Source organism: Anser anser, assembly GCF_964211835.1.
Source record: "Anser anser genome assembly, chromosome: 1".
In the NCBI taxonomy this organism is placed as follows: domain Eukaryota; kingdom Metazoa; phylum Chordata; class Aves; order Anseriformes; family Anatidae; genus Anser; species Anser anser.
Genome location: NC_139720.1, coordinates 73,515,265 through 73,534,574, shown reverse-complemented (window position 1 = coordinate 73,534,574; position 19,310 = coordinate 73,515,265). Strand labels below are relative to the sequence as shown.

Below are 19,310 nucleotides of genomic sequence, written 5' to 3'. Positions count from 1 at the left end.
TCCACGGAAATACTCTAGTGGTTGTTTAAGCAGTCGAGTATGCTGCCAGTTATCTCAGCAGATAATGGACAGTCTTAATGCAGTGGAAATAAAACAGGGTAGTATCTAATTATGTATCTGACATTTTCTAGTGTGTAACTTTGTCAGTTAAACTACTCAAATGACTAAAGTTAGGCAGTACATTCATTTCTTTCCTGAGGTACTTCAAGGTCACTTCACCTTGCACTAAATTGTTCCAGCACTAGACTGACAGAATTACTGCTTCAGTTGTTAACACTGCTGATCTTCTGGAATTTTCTAGTCAGCTGCCTCTCACCTCAGTGTCTGCAGGAGAGCATATTCAGGGTCATTCTTGTGCTGATACGAGCCCACCTGTATCTGGGGGTCCTGGAGGTTGCTTCAAGCAGGTTTCTCTGAGGTTCCTTGTGGAGCTGATCTGTAATGCCTTGTGAGAGCACATAGCACAAATGAGGTTGTATGGGGAAGTGAAAGTGATAGGGCTGGGTCCACACTGTTTGTGGTAAATGGAGTTAAATCCAGCTGGAGGCCAGTCACCAGCAGTGTCCCCCAGCGCTCAGTAATGGGGTCAGTTCTCTTCAGTATCTTTATCAATGATCTGGACAAAGGGATTGAGTGCACTGTCAGTAAGCTTGTAGTGTTGATCTGCTCAAGGGTAGGAGGGCTTTGCAGAGAGATCTGGATAGGCTGGACCGATGGGCCGAAGCCAACTGCATGAGGTTCAACAAGGCTAAGTGCTGGGTCCTGCACCTGGGGCACAACCTCATGCAGTGCTACAGGCTGGGGGAAGAGTGGTTGGCTGGAAAGCTGCCTGGCAGAAAGGGACCTGGGGGTATTGGTCGATAGCTGGCTGAACATGAGCTAGCAGCATGCTCAGGTGGTCAAGGCCAACGGCATCCTGGCTTTTATCAGGAATAGTGTAGCCAGCAGGACCAGGGAGGTGATCATCCCCTTGTACTCTGAAGTACATGTACAATGTACTCATGAAGCTGCACCTCAAATACTGTGTTCCGTTTTGGGCCCCTCACTACAAGAAGGACATCAAGGTCCTGGAGCATGCCCAGAGAAGGGCTATGAAGCTGGTGCAGGGCTGGGAACACAGGTCCTGTGGGGAGCGGCTGAGGGAACTGGGGTGGTTTAGTCTGGAGACGAGAAGGCTCAAGGGGGACCTTATTGCTCTCTACTGCTACCTGAAAGGAGGCTGTAGTGAGATGGTGATTGGCCTCTTTGACTGAGAAGCGATAGGCCTCAAGTTGTGCCAGTGGAGGCCTAGGGTTGATATTAGGAAAAACTTCTTCACTGGAAGCATTGTGAAGCATTGGAAAAGGCTGCCCAAGGAAGTGGTTGAGTCACCATCACTGGAGGTATTTAAGAGGTAGATGTGGTGCTTAGGACTATGGGTTAGTGGTAGACTTGGCAGTGCTATGTTAATGGTTGGCCTTGATGATCTTAAAGGTCTTTTCCAACCTCAATGATTATATGGAAAACAACTTCTGCATGTTCTGTAATACGTTTACAAAATGAAAAGCTTGAAACTAAGACACATGCTTCTTTTTAGACTAATCACTGCTGAGATGGTTAGAGTTCTTTTGGTGGGGGATGTCCTTGTCCCTGTTCTGAAGTAGGCAAATGAAAGTTCTGAAGATACTTTGCATAGAAAAGCAATCTAAACAATACATATGCATCCCTCCTCCTATCTCAGATGAAAATACTCTATATTTAGAAACCATACTTAAGAATTCTATCATACACTAAAACCCAAAGAACCCAACTACCAGTTCTCATGTTTTCAGATGTTTTTTTAAAGTTAAAGTAAAACCAGCCTAAAAGGTGGCCAAATGCATCTCTTCCCTTTGAGACATTGCATTTCTGCACACATCACTTCTGAAAATTCTTTTAGCATTGTGTACCATTACTGGTAAGACTAACCTATGGAACTTGCCTCTCCAATCAGCATGACTGGGTAGTTTCAATGGTTAGGCATGCTGTTTGGACTATGATGTATCAGATTAGAACACTTAAACTGATGCTTCAAACTGCAGCATAATTTACAGATAAATAGTCAGTCCTTAAGAGGTCAGTTTAAGCTGTACCCTAAAGTCATGTAGCACTTTATCCTGTGCCTCAAATCAGATCCACATTTAAAAAACCATATTCCCTCCCTCTTGTGAGGATCAACTTGCAACTAAATGTTGGTGATTCTTCGGTTTTGTAGACACTGGTAACTTGTACAACAGCCTTTCCTTACTCAAGTGCTTTGCGTTTGGATCTGGAAAAGCAGATAAGTAATTAATGGGTTATTTTGTGGGTTATACCCCTATCATGTGTAACTGTCATCCATTTACATTTTAGCCACTGTATGGACAGGGTTGTCTTAAAGCTACCTCAGGGTTTAAAACAGTCAAAAAGGACAGAACGTGCAGTCTGTTGCATTTGATTTATGAGTTATGTGAAAGAGTAACTTTTTTAAAGCCTCATTGAAATTACTACCTGAGTATAGTGAAGAAATTAACCCTACAACGGGACATGTTAAATGTTTGCTGAGTCTACTCTAGATGGTTCTTTTTGTACTTTTTTTTTAAATGGGTCTAAGATCTTTACTGACTGAAACAGTCTTGTTGACCATTTATTATCCTGTTTTGTTTATGCTGTATAATAAAGTTGATAGGACATCTAATACATGCTCTAATATTTAAAATCAACCAGGCCAGTCTTGTATAGTAGCTAATCTATGTAGCTTTTACCTTTCTTTACATGTTGTTTAGTTCTTTACTGTATTTTTCCTATTTCAACCCCCTGTTCTGCATAAATGGTTAAAACCCCAAGCTTATGTATTTGCAATATACAGATGGATGTGGATCAAAAATCTCTGAAAAACACCAGCAGTTGCTCTTCTGTTCATCCTTCACACCAATAAAAGCACTGCCACGCTTGTTAATAGACGTTTAAATAAGGATTACAAACTTATGGATTATGTTCAGAGTAAATCATTTTATTTAACGGAGTGTAGCAGCAACATTAACTATTCGATAAACATTTCTCTACAGTTAAATGTGTCCACTTAAGTCACTGAAATGCTTTCCATAGGAACACACTATCTAACGCTCACATAGGTCATTCCTTCCTTATGCAGAAACCTCAACTTTCCAGCGTTCAATTGTGTGCAACAAGCACTGTAGAAGCAAGACATTACAAGGTATAAGTGTGTAATAAGCATGGTGGACTACAGGAAGTTAGTATATGAACACAAGATATAATTAGGAGCAGCATAAGCCAAATAAAGGTCTTCAGTATGCACCAAGGTAAAACACAGGCCAGATTAATTGATTCTAGCTCTTAAATAATGTTCTGTAACCAACTTTATTATTGGTGTTTCTTAGATGAAGCACAGCCAGCAAGATTGATGGCAGTGGGACAGCTATATAACAGGTAGCTGTCAACTCAATTGCAAAATAATAGCAGATAATTTTTTCTAAGGCTGCTACCTCTATGGCCGCTGCCTCACACCTGTTTTATTCTTCCCTGTTGTGTACAGGGTACAATACCTTGGAAGTTTTTTCCAGGTCACATTAAACCCCTAGAGATGTAAGGTAAGCTTTTGTAAAGCTCACTGTTTTCATAACGTATCAGTGGACAGCTGAAGTATCAACGGAATCACACAAGTCATGCAAGACAATGGCTATATTCCTGTTTTTTAAAATATCAAGATACTGGAAATAATCCTATCTCAAAGCACACAGATGCACCTGCAACACAAAGACCTGTAAAGGTCCTGACAAGACCAGTGTTAACATGCACTGGAAATAAATCAAAACACATTTCTTCTCATAAAAAAAAGTCTTATTCTCTGTAATGCAGTGTGCTTATGTGAACCCATAATCCTTCATCTTAAGACAGAAAAAACAAAAAATACGTTTAAGGAAAAGGCTTTGCTTACTGGAATAATACACACTTAATAAAAAAAACCTGTCTCTCTCTTGTTAACAAACTGTATCAATGAGTAACTCCCTCAAAGTTTTAGAATACTTTTTTTTTTAAATGTAAATATTTATCTATTGACCTCTAATACCCACTTTCAGATTTTAAAGAGTCAGCTGTAAACATGCTTCTCCTTGTCGCCTGGCCCTGAAGTTATCCATGTTTTATTTTTATGAAGAACTTTGTACATATTTCTCCATTTCTTCTTGGTCATCTGGATACTCGGTAAGATCCAAAGTCAGTACCTGACTGAACATACCGTTATCATGCTGAAAAGAGGAAGGATCACAGAATGTAAAACATTTCTGTTACTTGAAGTAAACACTTCATAAATGACTGCGATACAATAACGAGCTTGAGTTACCAAAGTGATCTTTTCATCAAGTCAGTACATGCAGTTACTTCTGAAAACAAAATAGTTCAAACCCAACAACTTCATATATAATTCACTAGTAATTCTTCAGGTGTAAATCGGTACTTCAACAGAACCAGCTTGTGTTAGTTAACAAAACTTAAGTAATAATTTTTACCTCTGGACACACTCCAATCAATGCATCTGCTTTGGAATAAAACTCTTCCTTCAGAGAAATAACTATCATTTGAAACTGTTCACGTGCCTGCTCCCTAATGAAACTTGATACCTTTGGAAAGAAGCCAAATGATATAGTTAGTTCTCGCCAACTGAAACCACACTGCAATTACTATAATCAGGGAATGGTGAGGAAAGAACTGAACTACATTAGCAACAGAATTCAATGATTCAGTTGTGAAATAAGCAAGATAAAAAATAGAAAACTGTCTTAAGACATACACTGCATATTCTTAAGAACCTCCCTCTGATTTGCTGCTTTATGATAACAATCATTCACTCCAATGAATAAAGCTACAGAAGAACATCAGTGCCAATGAAAATTATTTTATGTATTAGAATTTAGAAGGGAGGTAGAAATTCCCAAATCTGAAAAAAAAAAAAAAAAAGTGAAAAAGCTGTTATTGGTTGTTTACTAGTCTGCATTTAATGTTAGTCCACATTGTAGGTGACAATTTTTTTTTCCGATGATCTGCAAAATGAAAGGTACAAATATTAAGCTATAAACTGGAGACTGAATAAGGCAGCGCCCCACAATATAAATTACATAGTAAAGGGAAACAAGTACTTTTTTAGTCAATCTGTACAGTTTTATCCATGTGTGGTGGAAGATACTATTTGAGGAACAGCCTGTAGTGAATTACATCATTAACATTCAATTTATGATATAATTACAAAAAGATTATTGAACATCTGCTTTAGCAAATCTTTAAACCAGAAAAACATAAAGAAAAAGATTTCTTCATTCAAAGCATAAAAACTAGATACCACAGAGTACCAGCAACATATAACATTTCCACGTATCATTTTTGCTCACTTGCTGTATTAAATGCCTGTGAAGATTTTAGTGCTTTTTAGTATCAGGCTGATAAAAACTGCATCTTACTGATAAGGAAAGAGATAAGGAAGACCCTAGGAGCAGGGAAGCATTTAAGTTATACGTTCAGATCACTGCCATTTTGATTTTGCTCATTCTGCAGTTTAAGACACTTCATACATTCTTAGAGCGTAGTCTAACTCTCCCTACAGGCAGACCTAGATATATATTCAAGCTAATGAAACAATTATTTATTTAGGAAACCACTATTTTGTTACCCTTGTTCTGCATCACATGCACAGCTACTCTGCAAGTAGCTATCGGTTACAGCCTCCATCACAGGCTGCCTGCTTTATGTTGCGTATGTGAAAAGAGCAGCCATTTTGGTAAACTCCCCCAGCCCCTTCCATGCTTCTAGTGGCAGGAGCAGCAGACAGGAACTGTTTGGTTAGCAACTGTTAACGTGACTCTTTTGGAAATACTTAGTGAGCTATGAATGTGTTTTTTAATCTAAAGAGAAGTAAATCAATCAGATCAGAAATATGTTTTAATTAAGAAACTAGGCTAGTCATTGCTTACAGCATTCTGAGAAGGAATATTGCTTAGCATATTCTAAGATACAAAGTGGACATTTCTTCTGTCAGAGGTATCAGAATAAGCCTACTTGGAGAGGCGAATAGCAGAAAACTCACTGCTGTGTCTATCATCAGTTGTGTTAAGGCACAATTTGTAGTCTCTATGCAAAGTCAGAACGTTACCAATGAAGCCACGAACTTCAATGAATGCATACATAATTGACGAGAAAGGTAAGACAGGAGAACTTGGAGGCACTCTGGTTAACTCTGTAGCAATCTTCATCAGCCAGGATACATCTGACTCCAGAATTAAGAATAACATCCAGAAAACACAATACTAGTATTTAACCAAAATAGATCATCTTCAACTGCTGTGATAAGCCATAGTGGTCCTGAGTGAAAGGCTAATAACTAGAAAAGTATCCTGTTAAAAAGCTTGGATTATGAAGATGTTTTGTGATCACTTCATTTGTAATCTCATTAACAATCATGTAATTGACAGGCTAACTCTAATGCTTGCTTAGTTATTTTCATTACAGTTCTATTACATCTAATATAGTATTGCTGAAACATGGTAGACTGTGTTAAAACACATGCAGCGTACATCATCTCCTCAAAAGTAGTGGATGATGGGTACCCCTCATGGACTTGGATCCTGCGAAATGTTTAAGGAACTTAGGTTTTGGAAAAGGCATCTCCCAAAGCTTGAGGGGTGAGTAACCTCTGAGAAGGAATTCTTCTATCCAGCAGGCACAACTAATGGATCTTCCTAAGCTGTTTACTACAGAGGTACCCTCCAAGCAAACTCTGCAGTGTACTTGACACAACACAGTTAGATCCAGTAGGAAAACAAACCAAAACTGTTTGGTGTTCATAAAATTGCTCTCATTTATTAGGTTCTACCAAGACTGACATCACTGTTAATACTGGTAGAAATATATCTCTTACTTTTAGTAGAAAGGAATATTTCCATAATTAAAAAAATCCATGTACATGTGGAGATCTTTTTGATTCCTCTCCTAAACAAGGTCTTCTTGTACCAAGTCTTGTCTTCCCAGAGACTGACATCTATAGTTGGCAATCTTTCTTTGTATTCTGTCATAATTTTCTTTCTAGTGACTAACTACTACCAAAAGGAAAAAAATGAAGCAAGACCAACTGGAAGCTTTTTTTCAATCAATCAAGAATTCTAAAAAGACTGGAGTGATAGCTCTTAATTGGTGCTAATAAGGATGAAAATATTTAGTAAGCCAATCAAATTAAATATATAAAATTAATCTTCAGTAATAGAATGACTTGATTTTGAACACCCAGATAGACTCCTTTCTGCTTCTTAGTATTAAGGGAACACAAAGGGTTTAAAAATTCCAACTAAACAAACCCAGTCACAGATGACCTTTATGTTCGATTGTATCACACCCGTTCACGCTGCATACTTTCACAGTCCTGATCTATTTTTTCAAATTCAGTTTTGAGAATGATTAAGATACTGTTAGATTTATTAATTTAAACCTAGCCTTAGTCAAACACCTCATATACAACCATTATTTCTGTTCTAAACATAACATTTTGAAATGGGTTAACGCAGCATAATCAATCTCTTTATCCCTATAACCTCTAAAAATAAGTAGCCATCCTTCTGCAAGACATACCATTATACTGCAAATAAAAGGATAAGGGAAAGGATAAGGAAAAGGAAAAGGGACCAACTTACTTTATCAATGTTTGTGTTATCCAGGGCAGCATCTATCTCATCTAAAATAAAAAAAGGTGCTGGCCGAAAACTGTAAAAGAAAATACACTATTTTGCATTTAGGTGCAAAAATATTAATAAACATTCCTATTACTTTGCAAGTCACTATCATAAAATTCTCATAAAAAGTAATGACAGGTAAAGGATTTTAGTATGTGACTGCATACTGTATTAGCAGGTTTGTACATAAGTATATAAGCATATAAGTATGCTTTCTTCTTGCCATTTAAGCAACAAATGCTTGGATAATACCAGAATTTTTTACCTGTGTATAGCAAATATAAGAGCCAGAGCCGCCACAGTTTTTTCTCCTCCTGACAAACTGTCCATTGGCATAAAGCGCTTTCCTGGAGCTACGCAGTTAAAGCCAATGCCTTCCAGATAAGGCTCCTCGGGATTTTCAGGACTAAGGAATGCCTGGAAATGCATACATTTCAATACTAATGACATTTATAAAATTATTACAATGGGTATTTTTTAGATTAAATACTGAGTGAGCTAGGTTTGAAGCTGGTAAATCAGCTTCATTTATTGAAAACACCTGTTCATCTGAAGAGCAGCGCTATAAAACTTCCCAGTGAACATTCCTCTTAATTAAGAACAAGCAAGGAGGCTAATTAACAAAACTATTTTGAAAAGGCTCTGCATATTTGTTATTTACAAACTTTTAACTACTAAATAATTTTTTTTTTCCAACCTTTTATGTAATTTTTTTTTTTCTAATGGAAACTAGACTATGAAAACAGTTTTCTTTATGGCTTGGAAGTAAAGATTGTTCAAAAACTACATTTTTTTTTTGTGAAACATTAGTTTATAAAATCTAGCTTTGAGTTGCTACTACAGTTCATACTACCTGAAGAAAGATTTTAATAAAGGCAGGCCTTCCCCTATACTTTGTATGTCAGTTCCCACATTTAAAAATTACACCTATTATTTTAAAGTAATGGCTATTTTACTAAAACATTAAAAAGTATGACAGATAAACTAAATGGTACACGGTTTATGACATAAAGTCAAGATCTGCCTATTATTTAGTCTAGAGTAAAAGGTATGGGACCAGTAATCATAAAGAAAGAAATACTTGACTATACAGTCCAACCTAGAAGCAGAAAGGATATGTTTAAAGATATTTTAGCATTTACTGAATCTAAATTAAATAAATTTAAATATATAAAGCATTTACTGAGTATCTGACTCTGAAGAAAAACACAAAATCTGAAGTTTAAGATGACAAAACTTCAAGCCTGCACTCTAAACATTCAACCACCTACTGAATTTGATGTGACCGAAGTGTTTGGGTGTTTCCTCTTTACTTTCAGCATTAATACTGAAACTGGAGCAAAGATTAATTGTGACATAATTTTTCGACAGATCCCTTAAAAGTTACCAATATATTAAATCTATCGTTTTAAAAAGATACTTAAGAGGGGCATAAGAAGTTTCAGAACATCATACAAAAAAACAGCTAATTGATTATTTTTATAATTATCAATACTAATGATTAAGTATTTTGAATTATTTGTTACTGGTAACACTTCAAGCTCACATATCTGTCTGATGTCAAGCACGGTCTGGTGTATTATTTTCCTCCGATCTTAAAATTCTTAAGTCATTATTACTTGTGTAAGTTTCTCCTTCAGAACTGAAACTGTCTTAAGGATACTAAAAACATTAATAAGTTTTCTTATTCTGCATAACAAAGTTTTAAGTACCATTTTAAGCCAAGTACCAGAGAACATGACACACCTGAGCACTACTGTTTCTGCAAAGTTTTTTGTAGATCTGATCAATAGCTATGGAGGCATGCTCAAAGCACTGGCTAAAAAGCTCGTATCTCCTTTTTTTCACCTGTTCAAATTCTTGCTTGGATATTCTGGCCTCCTTTCTGCTGGTCTCAAAAGCTATGAAAAAAACACTAAAATTATTCCATAATAAGCCTCTAAGAAAATACACAGAACAAATATGTATTGTACCCCATAACAAGCATCAAAGAAAATACGTACTACAGAAAAAGGTTCCAATGCACATGCAAGCAGCATATCAACACTATGAGTTTCCTTCCAGACTTCAACTGGTGGCCCCCAGAACTAGAAAGTTGGGATGTATTCAGTCTGCTCTATGCCACATTGCTCTGGACTAAGCAACAAAATTTTGCCTCCTAATTGTTTCTTTACGCTGGGTGGTCTAAGCAGCACCAGTGTTTACTGCTTCAGAACTCCTTGGTTTTGGTAGCATTTTAATGTCTGCAATGTTCTTTGAGGACACCAATAATTTTGTAGTGATGCTCATGTCTGTGATTCTGGGCAAACTTTTAATTATGAAAAAAATAACAATTTTACTGTTAAAGTCAGTCATTTTTAGAAAATAAGTAAAAATACTTTATAATGCCATTTGGCCAAGAAATCGCTTGTGATTGCTTGTGCAAAGTGATTCTTTGCTACCCATACAAACTGTATTTTAATAAAATACTGCAAAGTATATTTTAAACACTACTTACATATAAGTAGAAAGACAACTAAGGATAAACACTTAAGCACAAGAAATACCTCAATACCCGAAAGAAGCAAAACCAGCAAGATCGACCCCAGAAAAAAAGATAATTTTAATTAGGGCGAGAACTCTCACAGCCACTGAAGAGATGAATAAGACTCAGTGTTACCGTCCATTGATTCTTGGAACTTGTCCCGAGCTATCTGTAATTTCTCCAATGCTCTCAGGTTTGGAGCAGCTGTCTTCATTAAAGTACTCTCTTTAGATTTTATTTCCTGCTGCATCTGGTTCAGATGAGCCTCTATCTCTTCATCAGACTCCAGGTCCTAAAGAAATAACACCAACAAAAAAAACAGAGACATAAAATTTGCTTTTAGGCCAAGACATTTCAACATATACAACAAACAGTCATGGTTTCTGGAGAAGCACCCACTCATCTAATAGTTTTATCTGGAAACACAACTAAACAAAAAACTCAACCCAGGATCTTTGCTCTCCAAATCAATTTACCAGGTCCTAAGTATTGTTCTACAAGACCTGTAAAAACAGACATTCCCTTCAGCATAGAAGTCCATGTTTAAATACAACACAGGAGGGACACTAGCAGAAATCATTACTTGATTTCTGAGAAAAGCTTTCAAGACACGTTCCTGAAGATTTTTTTTGAGGTAAGTTAAAATGACAGACTCCTCCTTGTTCTGCACCTAACCTCTGATATTTAATTATTTTCCTGATTAAAAAGAAATATATACACACACAAAATCCTGTTAAGAATATGTGACTGTTACAGAGGGAAATTCTAAGTCTCAGTTTCTGAAAATACTACAGAAAGATGGTGCAGCTCCCTCACATCACCTCTTGCAGCCAATCCCTAGTTTCTAGAGTTTTGTGTTGTAATCTATTGTGGTGGAAATTAAAGGCAGAAGGTAAAGAGGAAGGAAAAAAAATCAGTTATATTTACTATTTCTCTATTCTATTCTTATGGTTTAAGTAAGCTTTAAACTAAATTTAGTAACATAGTTAACTGAGCTATCTAAAAATCCCACATATTGCTATGTACGATTGCAAAACCAAAACAAACACATACGCACACACTTTGGCTTACCAGTGTTTTAAAAAACTTTCAATTGAAGGCTAAGGTGAGGACTAAATAAATGTCAACAAAATATTTCAAATAAAAATAAAACTGTGGTTATTTTAAACAAGAGATTACCTTCAGGTCATTTGCTAGGCCACTGTAGTCTATCTTAATTGCCTCTTCCCTGTCATAGATAGTTGTAATCTGAGTGCCTTCTGTTTCAGTTCCTAGCTATAAATACAGTGGACATTCCAGTTCAGAAATATGAAAACAGTGAAGTTTTAAACTCTTTAAACAATACATTGAAAGGACAGGAAAAGACGAGACAGTTGTAACAGGGTATGAGCTAAACTTTTCACTGCTCCTCCCTCATCCAAAACTTAAGTAACTTAAGATCCTACAAATCTAAGGAAATAAATGCACCTTTTATATAAAGATGAAAATATCTGCCTATTTCAGTTTAAAGCTAAGATGAAAGCAGCAGTAATATATTTGAAATCTATTTAGAACAATTTGCACAATGAAAATCTACCACTCTCTCCTGATGGGAAATAATTTACTTTTCTGTAATAATTCATTCCCCTTTCAAGAAAAGGCTCTGCAGTGTGTAAGTCAAGGCATTTCTTCTATTCAGTTGGCCTCAGAAAAAAATCAATTCTGTTTAACACAGGCAGAGCATCTTCTGTACTCTATAAGTCTCAATTTCAAACAGCTACCTACCCTTGAATGAAACACGTATCATTATCAGTTCCTTTCCCAAGCTTCTTTCTCAGAACCAAATATAATAATAGTGTCCTCTCAATGTTATTACCCAGGAATCAAATTTGTTACTCCTACTGCCTACCTCCTTATTTTCTGTCTTCCATATTCATGAACTGATAACTGAGCTACCTACATACTCTGATGATTATCGATTCATCTCTATCCCCTTCAGATGAGTGCCTATTTCACTGTCTTCATTTTTAGCTTCTGACCCACCCATTTATACCTATCCTCCAACAAAAGCACCTTTCTAAGGAATGAGCTCAACAAGATTCCTTCCAAATTTGCAGACACAACTCCCTCAAAAGCAATAGTGCCTTTTTTTTTTTTTTTCAATAGTGGAGAAAGTATAATTTCTCCTCACAAGGGATTGGCTAGAGAAAGAGAGAAGACTGAGAAAAATAGTAAGGTTCAATCCCCTGCTAGCAGAAATATTTCTATTTTAGCCTATCCCTGATTTCTGTAAGTATCTGTATCTACTGAAGACAAAAGGAAGATTTTAGACCATATTCATGTTATGAATACATGATTAACCAAGTATTATCTCGACCCATGTACGTGCCACATTTACTTATGTTTGACTTGAACCTCGTATGTCCTCTTATGTCTATCTAGAATACTCCTTCAGGCCAATTTGTACCGCTGATTTTAGACATCTTGCAGGAATACTTTTCAAGCACAGGCGAAAACACTTGCAAACAACATTTCGGTAGACAAAAATAATAGACACCTAATAATAGACACCTGCATGGTATCTATCTTACATAAACATTTTAAGTACCTCTGCTTCACTGATATCATCCAGTGATCCAAATAGGAGATTTATTCTCAAGTCTTGCACCTTGCACTCAAGAAGCATATTATGTCTTCTTAATCTTTTATCTTCCAATGAGGTTTCTATAGCTGCAGCTTCCTTTTGTAATTTTGCAGCTTCCCTACATAAACAAATGGCACAAAACCATTAAGAGCAGCAGCATCACTGCCAGTAACATCTACAGTCAAACAGCACGAAAACCAGTTACCTTTGCAATCCCCATCAAAAATAAAGAAAATGGGTACTTAAATTTCTCCATCCCCTTTGTCACCTGAAAGCACCAAGATCCTACAAGTCTGTGTCAACATACATTTTTTAAACATCATAAACCTAACGATTAAGAAACAGTACATTAAACACATTAGTAATAAACAAGCATGAGAAAACTGAAATGTAGACTGACTCTAAAGCAGTTGACTTAAAAGAAGGATAAGGACAAAACAGTGACCCAAAATTAACATTAGTTTAAGGTATCCAACACTTGAAAGGACTGGAGAAAATTGGAACGCTAAAATCAGAAAAAAAAAATCTCATTAAGTAAACTAGCTGTACAACCCAAATGAATATATGAAACTACCAGCAAACAACATGTGCAGTAAAACATTTCAAGAACTGTTTAACATCTTTTAACATGCTCCCCTCAAATCAAGTTGTAAGCTAGTATGTAGCTAGTAGAAATCAATATATATTTATCAGAAATTACAATAAGAACTATCACTAGGTATATAAACTATACAGAATAACATTTCTCATTATGGGATGCTCTCATGAGGTAATCTCATCCACATTACTTTTGGGAACCACATATGGAAGTGGAAGCCGTTTTTACCTCATGCATACTGTAAATGCCAGTTACTGTGTCTCTAATGATCTTTCACATGAAAACAGAACATGAGAAATTCAGACATCACAAGAACTCCTCTAAAGATTATAACATGTATCATTTTTCTCAGGAGTATAATTAGTAATTACCTATTAAGAGTTAACAACTTCTTTCTGAACTCTTCAACTTCACTTTGGGTTTTCATAATCTCAGACTTATGAGCACTTAATGTATCCTTAAGACGTTGCTCCTCCTCCACAATTTCGTTCACCCTTTTTAGATGCTTTTCCTCATCCTGCATCAAAATATTTTCATTTTTATACTTTTACCAAAAAACCTTTAGTATACAGCTATACATAAAGTTGATGTTTAAACCCATTACAATACTTCAAAACGTGTTGCAGCACAAAGTCTGAAGGACACGGTGAAAAAAGCCCATCTTACACATTAGAAGATCCAGCTGTTTTGTATACTTAGGCATGGCCAGCTCCAGATTTGTGACTGTACCAGACTAGATGATAATGCCGCCAAACACAGCATGGATCCTAGGTCTCCTACAATCCACGGACTACTCTCTTCCTCAGTTATTCCCATAGCCCTACTAAAAGGATCCCATCTGCTGCACTTGTATGACATATTTAGCAACACCTTAGGTACCTGAAATCATTTTAAAAGTATTGTTCATTAAAAGATAAATCCTGAGGCAACCTGCATAAAATAAAGAATCTCTGAAAAGTATCTGCAAAGAGCAAAACACAGTTGAAGTACTTTAGATAAGTCTACCCCTATATAACCCATACAACTGCTAAATTGCTAGAAATGAGGTGCCAGAATATAGCAAACCTAATGTTACATACATGAAGACATACTGCTTAAGAATCCGGCACTATGGCAACTTGATCAAGACCTGCTGCCATTACAGTATCAGAACAAAGTATCTTCAGAATTTAACTTAATGTATTTCCACAGAATTACACGCATGGGCCATCAAGTCAGAGGGTTTTGTGCATGACTGAGTCACGGTCTATTGTTTTTCTCAGTATCAGAAATACGTATCTTCTTACGTATTATTTGTTTCTTTAAAAGTTCCTAGAATGCGTATGTCAAATGATGCATTCCCCCACACACACACACTTTGGAGCAGTTTTTACTTTATTCAAAGCACTGTTGTAGTGCACCATAAGCACAGTTTATTTAACAAGCAAAATACTATGAAAATTAATTATGAATATTTTTTCCGTATTACCAGCGTGATCTTGCTGAAGTAATTAAAAACAACAAAAAATGCTATGAAAGAAGAGTTCATGCATATTATTTTCATTAAAAATCTAAATTGGCTTTCATACCAAATTATTTTATGCCTATTTGTATTTGTGAAGCACCATAAAGATGCAAAGCACCATCATTATTTACTATTAATCATAAAATATGCTGGAGTCTCAGCTACATACTATTAGTTTTATCTGTAGTCATATGCTGCCATTTCATATAAACTGAACACAACCCTGTACAAACAGTAATCCCAATTTTATTTTTAGTGAATTTATTTTAAATAATTAATAAATATTCTAATATGACAGGCTATTCCAAGGTTAAAAGAATAACGTGCAGCTGCATTTTTTTTGTTTCTTAACTTACAAAGTCAGGACCAAATTAGGCACTAGAAGAATTACTCAACAGAATTTGTGATGTTTAAAATTGTAATTCGGCACATTCTGTCCTCTCAGCCCCGGATACATTATATATGTGCATTACCTTAAGTAGCCCAGTAATCTCCAATTCATCTTTTTGAATTGTTTCCCTCAACTTGCTGACTGTGTCTTTTAATTTCTGTAGATGATCACGATTATATTCCAGCTGAACATTTAGTCGTGTCTTCTGATTTTCAAACTCCAGTCTAGTGAAAGTACAGTATTTCAAGCCAACACTTACAAACCAGGATAGTAACTGTCATTTTACATTATTAAAAGATACATTTTCAACTTCTACTATTTAGATATATATTTTTTTGAATCTTCTACTGGATCACAGAAATTTGCATACATAGATTTCACTACACCAAATCATGCAGATGTACTGGAATTTATAAAAATACAGTGGTAATCTTTCCACAAATAGAATATAAGGATCTAATATGGTCACATTCAACATCAAATTTAACGCTAAAGGTTCCTGTATCTCAGTGTAAGGGATGAAGATAAGCGATAGAGAGATGAGCTGGGCAAAAGCTACCCTACTGCTGCGTCCAGTGCCTGCACTCCTGCTCAGCCTTACAAGTTAGCCTCCTCATCAGCAGACACACACGTGTATCTGATTATAAAGAGCTCAGCTGGGAGGTAGTAATTAAGTAACATGAGACCAGAGCTTTTTAGGCCATCTTCAGCCATGCTCATCCTCTCTTAATTGAGACCTGTATTTGTTTATAGGGGTACAACAGCAGAAGCTTCCTCACTTTCTGCTGTGAGAAAGGAACGAAATAAAACCAAGTGGCTGCTCACAGAAAGGTTCCCTCTCAGCTGTTACTATCTGTCTCTCAGCTTTAAGCTCCTGGATAACATACCGCCAGCGCTGCATCTGTTGTTCAGGCAAAAGGGCTGACAACACCAGCTTCAGGCTCTTTAGACCAAGGTAAGAATGCACTCTAGCACAGACTTACAGGACTAATGATAGCAAGTTAGGGCACAAGCAAGACCAAAGCCGTATGTGCAGGGTAGCATACAGCCATGCAAAAAGCTGCTCTTTCCATTATTATATTAACAGCTTTCTACACATCACCATACTTCTGTTCTCACCAACATAAATAAATAATTGAATCGCTTCTGTCAGGTGCTTTTAATTTCAACAGAACGTACTGCACTATCTCACTGCAACTCTAGCCAAAGATGCACATTTAGCCAAATTTCTGGAAGCCAGCCAGAGGGTCTCTTTGTAAATGCTGCTGAAAAGAAAATGGAGTTCAGCACTAGACATCACAGTAATCATGTTAAAAAAAAGTGTACTTTCTATAAAGTATGTCAGGAAATGCATTGTTATCTGCCAGAAAATGCCTGCTCCACAAGCAGACATTTCATTTTAATACTCATTCCTTAAGATACAAGTTTGTGATCCTGTGACATTCAACCTTTGAGTGGAATACCAGTTGAAAGTTGCCTGTAAGAAAATTAAGATGCCATTTTCCTTCAAAAGTACGTTCCTATACTGAATCACTGCATTTTACATCCAGTTCTTCTTTAAGATTTATGACCATGACGAAGCCCTCACATCATCCTCAATTGTCATTTCTCAATGTGGATTTTAGGTAACTATGCCTTAGCAACTATGCTACATTTTACCTTCAATTTTGTTGCAAAACATCTCTGGCTGTAACTGTCTAATAAACCCAAACCATTGCAGTGGCACTGCTAATTCTTGCAATGGTAATATACCTCCTTCAGTCTTATAGGCTTTTGGGGTATTTCCTGTGATGGAGTTACTTGTTTATTGATGTGCACAATCTGATATATTTTTTTTTAACATTTCAATTACAAATACAACCTTCTTCTATCAATCTCCTCTTGCTGTCTCACGTGTTCTTGTTCATACACACGTATATTTTCTATGCCAATTTCTTCACAGAATTCCTTGAAAACAGCATCTTCAGCCTTTGGATAAATAGAGAAGGAGCACAATGTTTATGCTGTTTTGCAGCTCAAGGAAAGAAAACACTTAAATAATTATCTCATGCTACAGACTAGATTTTCAAGGCACTTCAAGGAAACAACAAATGGAACTAAGAATCTGTACTTGACATTTTCAAATAACACCTTCAGTACAAATGCCCAATAGAAGGTGTATTATCTGCAAAATGTAACTCCCATCTAAGCTCTTCTTGACAGCACCTGGTCATTATAAAGTTAATCGAAGTCATTACAGTATAACCAACTTCCTTAGTTTTGTCTGTGGTTCCCACTCACCTGAAGGAAAGAAAACTAAATGGTATACAAGATACTAATGAGCTACAGGCTTCTCGACGTAGTTCGTTTCTTCACTTTAATCCTTTCAAGCGAGCCATAAATATTAATTGCTACATCCCATTTAAAGCAGAGCCACAGCAAAAGAGTTGCTACAGAATCTCCTGTTTCCTAATTATACAGTACATACTAACAAAAGCAATGGACTGAACAACATTTTAAGACAACTTTACAGACCAAAAAACGACTGTTTACATTGTTTTGGTCTGTAGGCCTGTTTAACCAGATATCAAATGCTGTATCTAACCAAGTAATATTATTCACAGGAAACTGACAGGCAGCCTGGTTTTGTTTTTTTTTTTGGGGGGGGGGGGGGAGGGCAGATTGTTTTTTTTGTTTGTTTTCCCCCAATACAAGCAAAAGAAAATTTACCTGGATTTGCGATTCCTATGGTGCAAACACTAATGACTTCCTCAGTGTCTGCTGATGACACACATCTGCACTCCCCCATGCCCGTAACACAGCCAAGACAATACGCTGTAGTTTTGGTTTCTCCACAAGCAGAATTTCAGTCATAGATTAATTCAAGAAAGTTTCTAGCCTCTGACCCATTCTTATCAGTCTAAGCTATATAATGTACTATGCACCTCATGTAACTCCTAATAGTGGTGAGGAATATGTGTGAGGAACATAAGCATCAGGGTGCAGGGCTGTGAATTTTCCAGATTAAACTGCAACACCACTCTTCTGCAGGATGTACCAGATTCCTTAGTGTTTGGCAAGACCTATGACAAAGGTGGCTTTCAGAAAGCAGTAGAGAATAACTTATTTATTTCTCAGAGAGACCAGAGCTGTTACCTGAATTCTAGCAGAACACAGTATGAAACCCCTTTTGGTACTATATTGGGCTTTAATTCTATTCACTTCACTGAATGTCTTCTATCTCTTCACAATAACCAACCTTTTGAATTTGTCAGCTATCAGCATAAACTATTTTGGAGACCATCTGAAGGGAACGAGAGGGAGCTGAGGCTATGAGGTGGCAGAACTGTCTACAGAAAAGACAGCCTGGAAATCTAACCTGTTAGAGCACATAACATCTTTGAGAACTTCTGTTGCTGATAAAAAGGGAGGAGGAGTAGGCTTCAATAACAAGAGTCATTAGGCATACAACAGTCTTAAAAAACAAACAAAACCACAAAATGAAACAAAGAAAAAAAATCAGTGCAACGAGGAATTTGTTGACTCAGCCACTATGCTGGGTGATGAACAGGCTGAACACCAGAGTCCGAAGCATCGTAGTGACTGGGGCTGCATCTGGCTGGCAGCTGGTCACCAGCAGCGTTTCCTGAGGCTCAGATCTAGGGTCAGTCCTGATCAACACTTCTATTAATGATCTGGATGCAGAAGCTGAGTGCATCCTCAGCAAGTTTGATGATACTAAACTGGGAGATGCAATGCTGTTAAATCCCTGGAGGAACAACAGGCATTGCAGAGGGCTCTAGATAAATTGGGGCATTGGGCAATCATCACTGGCGTGAAGTTCACCAAGGGTAAATGCCGAGTGCTGCACCTGGACACAGGCACAGACTGGGAGGTGAGTGGCTGGGGAGCAGCTCAGCAGACAGGGACCTGGGGGTGCTGGTTGGCAGCAGGCTCAGCA

General features: G+C 36.9%; 1 protein-coding gene and 1 long non-coding RNA gene across 10 annotated transcripts in view; one reads left to right on the top strand and one right to left on the bottom strand.

The window, feature by feature from the left end:
• Window positions 1-2,461: 2,461 nt before the first annotated feature.
• Window positions 2,462-19,310, bottom strand: part of SMC1B (structural maintenance of chromosomes 1B) — a 39,251-nt gene continuing 22,402 nt past the window's right edge. For 6 of the 9 annotated variants that reach the window (XM_083846093.1, XM_083846097.1, XM_083846098.1 and 3 more), the window contains 11 exons: window positions 17,232-17,338; window positions 15,453-15,594; window positions 13,847-13,992; window positions 12,842-12,995; window positions 11,434-11,529; window positions 10,390-10,546; window positions 9,477-9,631; window positions 7,996-8,147; window positions 7,692-7,761; window positions 4,527-4,637; window positions 2,462-4,265 (listed from right to left, as the gene is read on the bottom strand). In XM_083846093.1, the coding sequence (XP_083702219.1) occupies window positions 4,167-4,265; window positions 4,527-4,637; window positions 7,692-7,761; window positions 7,996-8,147; window positions 9,477-9,631; window positions 10,390-10,546; window positions 11,434-11,529; window positions 12,842-12,995; window positions 13,847-13,992; window positions 15,453-15,594; window positions 17,232-17,338 (1,389 nt within the window). In that variant the 3' untranslated portion in view covers window positions 2,462-4,166. The other 3 variants (XM_083846096.1, XM_083846095.1, XM_083846099.1) reach the window with 3 other exon arrangements.
• LOC310903317 lies at window positions 15,930-17,494 on the top strand. Its single transcript, XR_014587455.1, has 3 exons — window positions 15,930-16,325; window positions 16,921-16,995; window positions 17,313-17,494. It is a non-coding gene; the product is annotated as an uncharacterized lncRNA (long non-coding RNA).